The sequence below is a fragment of the Pleurodeles waltl genome, chromosome 6, assembly GCF_031143425.1.
Source record: "Pleurodeles waltl isolate 20211129_DDA chromosome 6, aPleWal1.hap1.20221129, whole genome shotgun sequence".
NCBI lineage: Eukaryota > Metazoa > Chordata > Amphibia > Caudata > Salamandridae > Pleurodeles > Pleurodeles waltl.
The window spans coordinates 12,867,030-12,880,152 of NC_090445.1; the positions used below are offsets into that span (position 1 = coordinate 12,867,030).

Consider the following 13,123-nt stretch of genomic DNA (forward strand, 5'->3'; position numbering starts at 1 on the left):
GGGGGATAAGGGAAAGAGAGGGAGGTCCTGCAGGGAAGGGGAGACTATATGACAGAGAGCCCTAAAGTAAATCTAACCTCACAAAGAAACCGACAGCCTGAGGATTTCTGCAAAGAAGGGAATGTCTGAGAACACCTATAGGGAAAACCACAAACTAAAGGACAGTTATACCCTCACTTCCCGTCACTCATACCTATTCCCCCACCACCCTACTAACCCTATATACTGACAGTATATATATCCCACTTACCTGTTTTGTTGTCCTTCTTCTATTTTTTTTTTGAGAGCCTGGCCCACTGACGTAGAGGAAGATCGGAGACCTTCCCAAAGCTGGACCCGGTCACTTATGGACTATCACCAAAACCCTGAAAGAGAAGGAAAAGGAAACTTTGTTAATTTCGTTGGACTACAAGTGCGTTATCCTTGTGAACAAGAAACATGGGATAAAAAAGCTCCATCCTTAAAACCAAAGCAAGAATAAATTGGCTAAACCCTCACCTTCTGCGCCTGTCAATTATTCCAGTATCCCCTTTATTTGTTTCGGGATAAAGAACCCATTACAGTTACCTAGGTACCCAAGGCATTGGGCTTCCAGGGGACCCCTATGGGCTGCAGTATTTATTTTGCCACCCATAGAGAGCCCAGGCAAACGCTTCTGCAGGACTTCCATTGCAGCCTGCGTGAAAAGGGGCATGCACCCTTTCACTGCCATTTACAATGCACCATGTCACTTATAACTCACCCCTATAGCATGCCCTCCAGCCCTGAGGACAGGGTGCAGAATACCTGTGTGTGAGGGCACCCCTGCACTAGCAGAGGTGCCCCCACGACCTCCAGGACCATTTCCTGGACTTCGTGAGTTCGGGGACGCCATTTTCCATGTGTACTGGACATAGGTCACTACCTATATCCAGCTACATAATGGTAACTCTGAACATAGGCATGTTTGGTATCAACATGTTGGAATCATACCCCAAGGCTTTTGCAAGCATTGGTTGTATGATTCCCTGCACTCTGGGGGCTCCATAGAGGACCCCCAGTATTGCCATTACAGCCTTCTAAGGTTCTCCAGGAAGCCCCAGCTGCTGCAACCTCTCAGACAGGTTTCTGTCCTCCTGTAGCTGAAGCAGCTCAATCCCAGGAAGGCAGAACAAAGGATTTCTTTCAGGAGAGGGGTGTTACACCCTGTCCCTTTGGAAATAGGTGTTACGGGCTTGGGAGGGGTAGCCTCCCCAGTCCACTGGAAATGCTTTGAAAGGCACATTTGGTGCCCTCCTTGCAAATCCAGTCTACACTGGTTCAGGGACCCCCAGTCCCTGCTCTGGTGTGAAACTGGACAAAGGAAAGAGGGAGTGACCACTCCCCTCTCCATCATTACCCCAGGGGTGGTGCTCAGAGCTCCTCCACAGGGTCCCTGGGTTTTGCCATCTTGGATTCCAGGTTGGCAGGCAACTCTGGGAGCATCTGAGTGGCCAGTGCCAGCAGGTGACGTCGGAGCCCCCTCCTGATAGGTGCTTACCTGTGTAGCTGACCAATCCCCTTTTCAGGGCTATTTAGGGTCTCTCTCTTGGGTGGTTCTTCAGATTCGGATTGCAAGACTCCAGCAGGAATCCTCTGCATCCTTTACTTCACATTCTTACTGAAGAAACTGCATGTGGACCCTCCAGGAACTCTACAAACTGCAACAAAGAAGCAAAGATGACTTCTGCAACATTGTATCTTCAGCTCCTGCCAGCAGCTGCAACTGTTTCCAGGTTGTGCATCCTCCGAGGACAGCCTGTCCTTCAGCCTGCACCAGAAGAACAAAGGAATCTCCCTTGAGGTGGAGTCACTACCCTGCTTCAGCAGGCACTCCTCTACAGCAATGACCGGTGGCGTGGGTCCCCTCTCCTGACAAAGTGTGTGGATCCAGCATCACAGGTGGTGGACTGAAGTGGTCCCAACGGTCCTGACGTCCTACTATCCAACTTTGGTGGAGGTAACAGCTTGCCTCCCCACACAAGATATTACCCCCATGCAGTGCATATTTTGCAGTTGCCAAGGCTTGTTGGAATCCTTCCATGAAGTTCTTCGTACACCGTGCAGCTCCGGCCCCCATCACTCCATCCTGCGACACACAGCTTCCTGAGTGTTTTTCCGGCGGTGTGGGATCCCTTGTTGTAGTGCTGCTTGGGCCTCCTTTTTCACCTCCTTTGTCCCCGTGCTGTGGAACTCCGATGCACGCTGCCAGGTCTTCTGAGGGCTCTCTGTGTTGCTGAGAGCCCTCTCTGACTACCCCTCATAGGTAGAGTCCACCAGGTCCCTCCTGGTCCCAGGCAGCACCATTTTCTGTTAACCACAAGCTTTGCGTGTGCCAAGGCTTGTTGGTGGAATTCAATGACGCAAACCAGACTGCAATCATCCATCTGGCCTGGGACATCATCTGCACCAACCAGGAACCCGCATCCGTCTTCTTGGGTGCAGCACTGACTGTTCTTCTTCACTGGTGGTTCTTCTTTTGCACCTTCATCCAAGTTAGCAGGAGCTCTGGTTCTCCCTGGACTCTTCAGTGCTTCTTGGACTTGGTCCCCTTCTTCCACAGGTCTTCAGGCCCAAGAATCCATCGTTGGTGTCTTGCAGTCTCTTCTGGTTCTTGCATAAAAAAAATTCTCGTGTTCTTGTGTGTTCTAGGAAAGTTACTGTGATTTTCTCCTGCGTTCCTGGGCTCTGGGGTGGGTTCTGTTACTTACCTTTGGTGTTTTCTAATACTCCCAGCGCCCATCTACACAATACACTTGCCTAGGCGGGAATCCGACATTCGCATTCCACTTTCTTAATATATGGTTTGTTTTCCCCCCTAGGCCCATTTCTAACTATTGTGACTTTCACTAATTGCACTGTTTTATGACTGTTTTTACAGCTATTTCTGCATACTACTGTATATCATTTGTGTATTACTTACTTCTTAAGGGAGTATAGTCTGTATGGTATTTTTGGCAATTGTGTCACCAAAATAAAATACCTTTATTTTTGTAACGCTGAGTGATTTCTTTCATGTGTGTAAGTACTGTGTGACTGTAGTGGTATTGCATGAGCTTTGCATGTCTCCTAGATAAGCCTTGGCTGCTTATCCACAGCTACCTCTAGAGGGCCTGGCTTCTAGACACTGCCTACATTTCACTAGTTAGGGATAAATGGACCTTGTATAAGGTGTAAGCAGCTTAGGTACCCAATACAAACCAGGCCAGCCTATAGATGCATTGAGGTATGGACACAACCTTACGTCTCACCCTTTCGATGAAGTCTGAAAGAGTGAGAGAGGTTGTGGGTCAGTATTCGACAGTGAATAACTGATGCCCTTTGAGCCAGGGATTTAGCGATTGGCTAAGGAAGGAACGTTTGATGGTCAGTGTAAGAGAAAGTGAAGTAGAATGTGCATGGAGACCTCAGTCACGCCACCATAAGTCACTAAAGCCCAATAGATCATATGATCCATACATGTTGTATGTTCGTGCACTCCATATTGTATGCTTTTGTTCTCTTTAGTCCATCTCGTGTATCTGCCCTTTGGACTCTGGAGTAGTACTGACATGTCATACTGCTGTCATTGGTTATGCTGCATGTGATGTCATCTGTGATGTCAGCAATGATGCCGTGCGTGACGCCATAAGCAGGGCGTGGTAGGAATGAAAGTTAATGAGTCAGTACCTCAACTGGTGAATTTCGAGCTGATTTGTTTTGTCATTCTGTTGTCCGGCTGCTCAAGCACAGCCTCATGGTGGACTTCCTCCAGTCAACTGGAAAGATTTTGTTGCTGTTCAAAGGGAACCTTGATACTGTGACCAAGACAATATCGTTGGGCCTGATTTAGATATTGGTGGACAGGTTACTCCGTTACAACGGTGATGGATATCCCCTCAGCCGAAATCAATCAATCAATCATAGCATTTGTAGAGCGCACTACTCACCCGTGAGGGCCTCAAGGCGCTGGGGAGGTGGTACTGCTATTGCTTGAACATCCTGGTCTTGAGGTGTCTCCTGAAGGTAGCAGGTCCTGTGTCTGTCGCAGGTGGATAGGAAGAGTGTTCCATGTGTTAGCGGCGAGGTGGGCGGACGATCCGCCACCGGTGGTCGTTCTATGGATGTGTGGAACGCGGCAAGGGCAAGGTCGGCGGAGCGAACCTGTCGGGTTGGGGTGTAGAAGGAGAGCCGTCTGTTGAGGTATTCTGGTACGGTGTTGTGCAGTGCTTTGTGAGCGTGGATGAGGAGCTTGAACGTGATTTTCCTGTTGACGGGGAGCCAGTGCAGGTCTCTGAGGAGGGCTGTGATGTGGCTGTGGCGTCGGATGTCCAGGATGAGGCGTGCGGAGGTGTTCTGTATGCATTGCAAACTTTTCTGGAGCTTGGCCATGGTTCCTGCATAGAGGGCATTGCCATAGTCCAGTCTGCTGCTTACGAGGGCTTGGGTGACTGTCCTGGTTTCAGTGGGGATCCATTTGTAGATTTTCCGAAGCATGCAGAGGGTGTTGAAGGAGGAGGAAGAGACAGCGGTGATTTGCTGGGTCACTGATAGTGAAGAGTCCAGAATGAATCCCAGGTTGCATGCGTGGACGGTGGGTGTCGGTGCAGTTCCCAGTTTGGCAGGCCACCAGGAGTCGTCCCAGGCAGAGGGGGTGGAGCCAAGGATGAGGACCTCAGTTTTGTCAGAATTCAGTTTCAGGCAGCTGTTTTTCATCCATTCGGCGATGGCCTTCATTCCTTCGTGGAGGTTGGTTTTGGCGTTGGCAGTGTCCTTGATGAGGGAGACGATCAGCTGAGTGTGATCGGCGTATGAAACGATGTTGAGGTTGTGTGATCGGACGATGTTTGCGAGCGGAGCCATGTAAACGTAAATCGAGTTCCCATGATTTCCTATGGCATTTAGATTTCGGCGTGCGCGATATCATCATGTTTTTGAAGGAGTAACCTGTCTGGCAATATCTCAATCAGGCTCTTTGTCCTTTCTTTGTAAACACTATTTCAAGACGGGGGTGATTTGACCTGTGACGCCATCAGTGATGTCATGTGTGGTCCTGTGGGTGAGGTCATCATGAGCCGTGCATGGTGGAAGATTTTTAGCTCCAGTCGGCATAAGGATTGTGTGTTCTGTGCACAGCTCTGTAAATCTGCACGTCTTCTGTGTGCGTGGTTGGGCGTGCATACGCAGGAGCCATGTACACACATTTATCCGCATTTTTAAGTTAGAGTCACATTATTTTAGACTTCTGCCTGCGCTTTCTGAAGTGAAACCAGTTTGTTCTGGGCTAGGAATGGGATTTTCAAAGGGAGGCTTTCAGTTTACCAAGGTGGCATCAGCAGATTCAATTATTCCAGAGCTGTTTGTGTATTTATTTGCCTGCGCCTCGAGGTCAGGCTTCATCATTCTTTATTTGTGGTTGTTAAATAACAGGAAGAAGCAGGGGGTGTGAAGTGTTCCTAACCCTGCCCTGTGGGCTCTGGGGCTTCCTCATCCAGGAGAGGCTGAGAATACTTGATGCTGTACCTGGGAAGCAGCCCCCGCTCTGGGCCCTTGGGAGGCCACAGGGGGGCTCAGGGGCAATGTTAGCTACAATTTGCAATGGAGTGTCAATGGGGCAAACCCATATATTGAAGTCCTCCCACATCACATTTAACCAGATTTTCCTGGCCAGGCAGGGCGGTGTTTACAGAAAACCCTGATTTGTGCCTCTTCCTAAGAGATAAGTTTTCGCTGCTGTGTTTGCCACTGAGGGTTGGTGGGGAAGAGTGGCCTCTTCTTGTTCTGCTAACTCTGTTTTCTCTTTTTTCCCAGGCTACAGCCCACCCCTGAGCTGCCATTCCCCGCCCTGTACGTGTGATGATCGCGCCATGGACTGGATGACTGAAGTGCACCCATACTTCAATTGTGGCTGACAAGAGCCCTGGATGGACTTACAACCCCCTGTCCGGGACACTGGAGCCCACCAGTGCTACCCCTTTTTAAAGACCTCAGACAATTACGCCTGGAACACTCTGGTACCACTGCTCCCCAGAGTCCTTTGCAAACCGGAGACCATCAAGCGATCCCTAATGTACCTATTTCCTCCCGCAAGCCTGTCTGAGGTCCCTACACCTCACCAGGACCTCACTAGTAAAGACTCTCTGCTCTGCCCTCTAACTGCCCCATGTGCCTCCAGAGTCTCAGATGCCACCCTAGCCCATCCGCAGCCTCAGAGGCCTAATATTCCTTACGAGCCATCAGGGTGCCGTAGAATTCCCGTGCGCCCACAAAGGCGTCCACCCCACCCAGAGACCTTCTAACGCCCAGATGACCATTGTGACCTTGAACCCGCTAACTCCCCCAGATACTCCACTGCCCCTGACACCCTCCGATACTCCACTGCCCCAACACCCCCAGAAACTCCACTGCCCCTGACAACCTCAAATACTCCACTGCCCAACACCCCAAGAGACTCCACTGCCCCCCAAGGGCCTTTTGCAGCCTGGAAGCCTTCAGCACAGTCCACAACCTGGAGCTTCGCAAAGCCTCCTCACAAGGCTCACAGCTTCCACCGGTAGCCCAGGGCTAGGGATGCTGCTGAGGGCAAGCGAAGCAGCACAGCCCCCCCCACGCTGGTGGCAAGTCAGCTCTTCATCTGCCCCAGTCTAGGGGTTCCCACTGCTGACTTCAGCTAAACGCATTCATTACCAGTGTTTTGGGTTAGTGGCCCAATCTGCTGACCTGGTTGACTTCAGATATTCGTTACTTGCCTCTTGGGAAATGATCTCCACTGCCGGCCCTGTGGGCTACTGATGAGCATCCACTGCAACCTCCTTGGGCTACTGATAATAACTACTGGCCCCTTGGGATAGTGGCCCCCCACGGCCGACAGCATGGGCTGTTAATAATCATTATTAGCCCCTTGGGCTAGTGGTCCCTCACAGCCAACACCCTGGGCTACTGGTATTTCTTATCAGCCCTTCAGACAGTCATCTTCACTGCTGGCCCCTTGGGCTAGTGCCATTCATTACTGGCCCCTCAGGTAGCCGTCCCCGCTGCTGGCCCCTTGGGCACTATTGATAACATTTAGTCTTCACCCAGGCGACCTCATCTAAACCTCCGGCCCCTGACGCCACTGCTGAGGGCTGCTATTGCTAGTGAAGTTAGGGTCCCTCTGCTATGGTGAAACCACAATAAAGGAATCCAGCCCATCATCTGTACGCGCCTTTATTTTACGCAAAGCTAGTATCACAGCACGGTGTTACAGGCGGCCACATGTATGAACGGACCGGCAGATAAGTATGAGGGCGAGTATGAGTTGGTATCCGCGAGGCTCAGTGGTACGGTGGGGTTCATCTTGTGAGAAGCGGCTCGAGGTGTGGATGTTGCCGTCCTAGTCAGCTCCATCGGGTTTGTGGTCACACTTGCTGAGGTGCAGACCCTGCCTTCCTCTGGGACCCCCCTGCGTCAGACAGCCCTCCCCACGAGGATCTGTTCATGGGGTACTCCCATATTAAGTGCCAGCGCCCTCGTCAGGAGGCCATTTCCACTTGCAACGCCCATTGCAGCTGTCAGCGCTGCCAATTACCCTAACAACACAACTACTAAACACCACACTCCGACAAGTGTCACGATTCTGACTATTCCAGGCCCCCAAAGCTATAAGAGTGGTTTTAATGTACATTGAATCAATAAACGGCTGCTGTTGGGCTTGTCCCTAAATCAAACAGTGGCAACATGTGCCAGCTGGCGTAATTGCCGGTGCTGACAAGTACCAGTGCAGAGCACCGGAAACCACCGGCCCAAATTAAGCACTGCGTATTCCCCACTGCAGCTGGTTGAACAACGAGGATACCACCAGTCAGTGCAGATGAGTGACTGTGGGCGGTATGACCAGGAAGAGTGGGGCCAACATGGATTCTGGGGTCACCTGTCTGAAATGACCGGACACGTACATCATGAAGGCACCGGTGAGTGCAGTGACTAAGCCACAGTTGCAACTGTCACTGATAGAAGAGTGAGCGTAATTTGTGCAGGCTTGAAAATATTCAAGTACTGCTTCAACCCACACCTGAACTTTCTATCCTACACATGACAGAGAAATGTAATGCCACCAGTCTCTTCTTCAGTGAAAAAGAAACAGGTCGGACAACACATCATCACCAAGCCCGCTTCCCCTCCATTCAAACCTCTGTCTCTTGGCGGCCTCACCACACTCTTAACTTCCTTAAAACTACCTTCAAAGATGGTGTCTTACCCTGCTCTTTCATCAAAGCCTTTTCTTTAGAAGCTGCTACTCACCATCTTAAATGCCTCCTTCACTCAAAGCATTTTCCAGGAGCTCTCCGGACAGGCCAGATCCTCCCGTTCCTGAAGAAACCTACACGACTCTGGTGGCCTCCACCCACTACTCACCTACCCTTCAATGAAAAGTGCAGTGAAACATGTAGTGTTCACACAAATAGAAATATCACAAAAACACCAACCATCTCGAGCAGTACTGCCCTTCCGGCTTCAGATCACGCTGCAGCATGGGACAGCCACATTCCTATCGCAGACTGCTCTCCAGGGCACAGATAAAGGTGAGCCCTGCCACCTGATAATGCTGGACCTCTCAGTCGCCTTTGACCTCGTTGGCAATAGCACCCTCACCCATGCCCTGAGATGTCAAATGGGATTCACTGGCAGTTGTCTTCACTGGTGTACCTCCTAATTATCCAACTAACATCAGATCCTTCACACAGGAACCCCCTGAGCCTAGAAGATTTCTCTCACCTATGGAGTTCCCTAAGGTTTCATCTTGTTCTCCAGTCATCCTCAACATTTATCTGCAGCCCCTTGGGATTCTACTCACCGATAACAGCATTAGAATTCACCAACACATAGGGCACACATCTGTACTTGCAAGATATCTCAGGTTCAGATATCCAGCGCCTCAAATACTGCTTGGACTTCGTGCAGACTTGATGATCAGTACCTACTTGAAGCTAAACCCTAGCAAGACCGAATTCCTGGTATTCGCCAAGAACCACAAGCACGGGCTAGTCCAAAACTGACATGAAAGTAGATGGATTTAGAACCCAACGTTTGCCAAATGTCACGTCACTCGGATTCTCCCTGGACCCCAACCTCCCTATCATGGAACCCATCTGCAAGAAAAGCAAGATGACCTAACAACAGCTCTCGCTACTAAAGGAAGTGAGACTGGTCTTCACAAAAACCCAATTCGGAACTGTTGTCAAACCCTTGCTCTCTTGTATCGGGATAGCAGGAACTCCCTGCTCTGTGGTCTCCTAAACTCCACTCTGGCTGCCCTTGTGGGCATCATAAATGGGTACAGGCTATATACATACCATGTACTTACAATTTCATAAATCACTCTACACTAAAAAAGTTAATTTTGTTGTGTAATTAGCACTATCTGAATTCATCATGAAAACGCAAAATGTATTCAGAGAACACTATTGTCATATGGTTCATTTATGCATCTAACCTACAGGCTCTCTGAAGGTTCAACCCATTGATAAACAAAATATGTAGCACTGATTCAATCTTGGTCCCATATTATTGATATTTGTGCATTCCCACAGGAAATCCAAACCAAGCTGCAGAAAGGTCATAAAAGATTTGATCGTTGCTCCTTGCGGGATCGGATGAAAAATTGCCTTAAACCTCCCACAGCAAGAGAATGCTGAGCAGGATTTCTATGCGCAAAGGATGGGTAAATACTGCGTCTTACTCTGCTCCTCCGTCCTCTCCGACAGCCTTCCCTTTCCATGCTTTCTAGAGGGAACTTTGTTAACCGAGAATAAATACTGATGAAGACCAGACATCCATCTCTGAGCTTCTAATGGTGGTTCTTCTGCACCACGTTAGGTTAACCTTGCTGTATGTGCCGGTATCTGGGATGAATACATAATCCACTAAACAGTCCATTAGAGCTCCCGTTACAGATTTAGGGCCTTACTTAGATTTTGGCGGCCGGGTTACTCCATCACAACGGTGACGGATATCCCGTCTGTTGAAATCTAAATCCAATAGGAAATAATGGGATTTAGATTTCTGCAGATGGCATATCCATCACCGTTGTGACAGGGCATCTCATCCATCAATATCTAAATACGACTCTAGTGTACTTAGATTTTTATCCAAAAATCATCAAAGTCCATCCAAGATGATCGTCCATTATCAGCCCTTGGTAACTGCAGTAATGGCCCAGGCCACGTTACTTGTCACCTAACCACCTTGTTGCATAGTTAAGTGACCCACTGAACAACACATATTTCGATTCTGAATGATTTATTGCTAAACTATTGTTAACTAAGAGCTCTCAAAGATATCAGCAACATTTGTATCTTTGCACGAGCCTCACCACTTGTGAAAGAGTTTATCCCTCATCGAAAGTAACATAAGTGAGGCACCGATGAACTAATGAGAATGTGAGAAGCAGAAGAGACGGGGCTTTGGACGTTTAGAAAGGAGATCTGATCAATCCCAAAAAAGGAGATCTGGTTGTGGTGAAGGAACAGATTGCATAAAACATTTGAATCTCAGCATCTCAAGGTTGTGGCAGAAAAGATCCCTTGGTCACTCACACATATCATCTGCAGTGTTTCCTTTTTCAAATGCATCTGAGATCTAAAACGGATGCGCTGTTTGCTCTGGGAAAAATTCACAAAAACTCCGACGACAATAGTCGTGAGGAAGATCTGCAGGAGCAGAGGTTCTCCCCCATCAATCATGACCCCCTTGAACAAGGACCAGGAAAACCCTGCATCCTACGGAGTAAGATCATCTTCATCTTAAAACTCTATTCAGGCCATGTAATGATGTACATTTGGTTAACACGCTGTGTGGATTTCTATTAGAGATGTACAAGGAAGTGTAATGCGCATATGCTATTTTTCTGCTGTCTAAGGTCATAGAGCAGACGAGACTGCATTATATCCTGTTATTTGACCTTTTCGGTGCACTGTGGAGCTTTCTATGGTGCATTCTCAGGTTTAAGGGTGTGTGCCTCTCTTATTCCACTTGTGCTCAAAATATTTAATTACATTCTGAACACTTCAAATGTTACCAGCCTCTAGCAGTGACCCAGAACAATGGCAACTATCTCTACTGATTCCATTGTAGACTTTCCACCTTGATTTTGATGTATCACCGTTGAGTTTTTTTCTGAAATATGCCTTATTTTTCTTCTTTACCTAGACTACTTGCTTGTGATTGAATGATCTCGTTTTCTTACTTCAGATTAAATGATCTAATGTTTTCTGACATTCTTTGTCTACCACATACAACAATTTGTAGGAGAAACAAATTAAATTTCTTTCTAATTTTTGGAAGCTTTTTCTGCAAGGTTCTATTGATTAAGTTCTTTCTTCTGGTTATCATTGGCAATCCAGTGTGCAAACCGAATGAGCTAATCAAAGTCAGGAACAGTTTCTCCAATGTTACTGTAATGTCCTTGAGTAGGTGCCTTAACCAATAGCTGTTTTTCATAGAAGTGCTTTCTTATTTCATAGACAACGCAAGCCTGGCTGCATGTAGCGCTTGCTAGCTTAACAATGCCTTTGCATGAGGGGCGTGGCCAAGCTGGCGGCGGAAGCAGATGCATAATCGCAAGCTCCAACCTGCGTTGCATCTATCCTCGCCCATCCGGTATCTGAACCCCACAACCCTGCCAAGGACACCTCCTGGAACGATGACTTGCTCGGGGTCACATCGTGGAAGCAGAGTTTGCCAACGCAAGCTCACTTACGATGATCCCTGTCGTTCCTGTGGCTTGCTTCCTCTCTGAACCCCTCGCCCACATGGGGGGGGAGGGACTTTATTGGAGTATGCGGCAGGACCTAGGACCCCGAATAGACTTGTGACGCTTGGGGCCTTGATGCTCACAGAGAGGGGTTGTGGCCAGATGAAGTGAAGTGACCCCGTTTCCCTCCTCCATTTGCGGCCATAGCCACCTAGGTCTTGCAGGCCATCTTTTTGTGGGGTGGGTCATGGACCCCCAGGGGCCCTGAGTTCCTGCTGCCCCAGTGCTGGCTTGTGACTGCTGCTAGGGGCTCCCATCGACTGGCCCGAGTCCTGGAGAAGCCAATAAAACAGGAAGTGCCCCTCACTGGTGAATCAGAGGCTCTTGTGGATGAATGACAACTTCTCCCATTTGATCAGGGGGTGGGAAAGTGTCCCATGCTGTAGAATTGACGCAGAGAGCCAGAGCGGTGAATCTTGCTCTTTCCACCCCTCCCGCGCTCCTTTTGTGCATGTTTTTTCTGGATCTGTACTTTTGGGAGTGGGGGGGGGTGCAACTGCACTGGGCTCGATCCAGAATCAGGATCACTGGGGGAGAAATTGCTGCTTCCTATGGTGGGGGCGCACGGTTCCTGGGGAAGCACACACAGGGAGTGTGATGATGTAACATTTGAGTGCCCTTGTTGGATTGGACACAAGGGACCTGACTTTGTATAGCAGTGCTGTGAGGAGAGGGAGGACACTGCGCACTCTCCAGCAGAATGATTCTGGCACCCTTAGTGTGATGATCGTGCACCCTGAAGCAACCAAAGCAGGAGACACCCAAAGGACTCTCTCCCTGCCTGAGGCAGGCATGCTCCTCAATACTGAGCACGTTACGCTAAGTTTGCAGACCTTCTTGCTGCTGTGCACGGCTTGCAGGCGACTCAGATACCAAAATTGGACACTTTGATTATTGACATGGGTCACATGCATGAGGAGCATAACAAACTGAAAGGGAGAGAGTCCACGCATAATGTGACCATAACAGAGATGCAGCCTGTTGTATCAGAAACACACACCAAAATGGGGGCCCTGCAATGAGAGTTGGACCTCCTGAAACGCAAAGCTGAGGACGCAGAGCGAAGATTGTGCCGGAATAACTTTTGGGTAGTGGGCCTGCACAAGAAGAATGAGGGGGTGAGCATGGATCCGTACCTGGAACAATGGCTAACGCAAACCGTCCTAGGGAGCAAAACCTCCATCTTCCATTCAGTACCACCTCCCAGAGCACCCCTGCGCCCAGCGGTGGCAAGTTTTCATTTACCAGGACAAGGATAACATCATACAGATTGCTCACACCAATGTTTCACGGCAAGTAGGCAACCAGACAGTTACAATATTTCTGGACTGTGCG

The 13,123-nt window shown here is 49.1% G+C and overlaps 1 protein-coding gene across 5 annotated transcripts in view; it reads left to right on the forward strand.

The window, feature by feature from the left end:
• The window catches only part of PHYHD1 (phytanoyl-CoA dioxygenase domain containing 1), a 164,504-nt gene extending 157,317 nt beyond the window's left edge, over positions 1–7,187 (forward strand). For all 5 annotated transcript variants that reach the window (XM_069237025.1, XM_069237024.1, XM_069237027.1 and 2 more), the window contains exon 12: positions 5,809–7,187. In XM_069237025.1, coding sequence (XP_069093126.1) covers positions 5,809–5,854 — 46 coding nt within the window. In that variant the 3' untranslated portion in view covers positions 5,855–7,187. The remainder of the gene's footprint in view (positions 1–5,808) is intronic.
• The last annotated feature ends 5,936 nt before the right edge of the window (positions 7,188–13,123 follow it).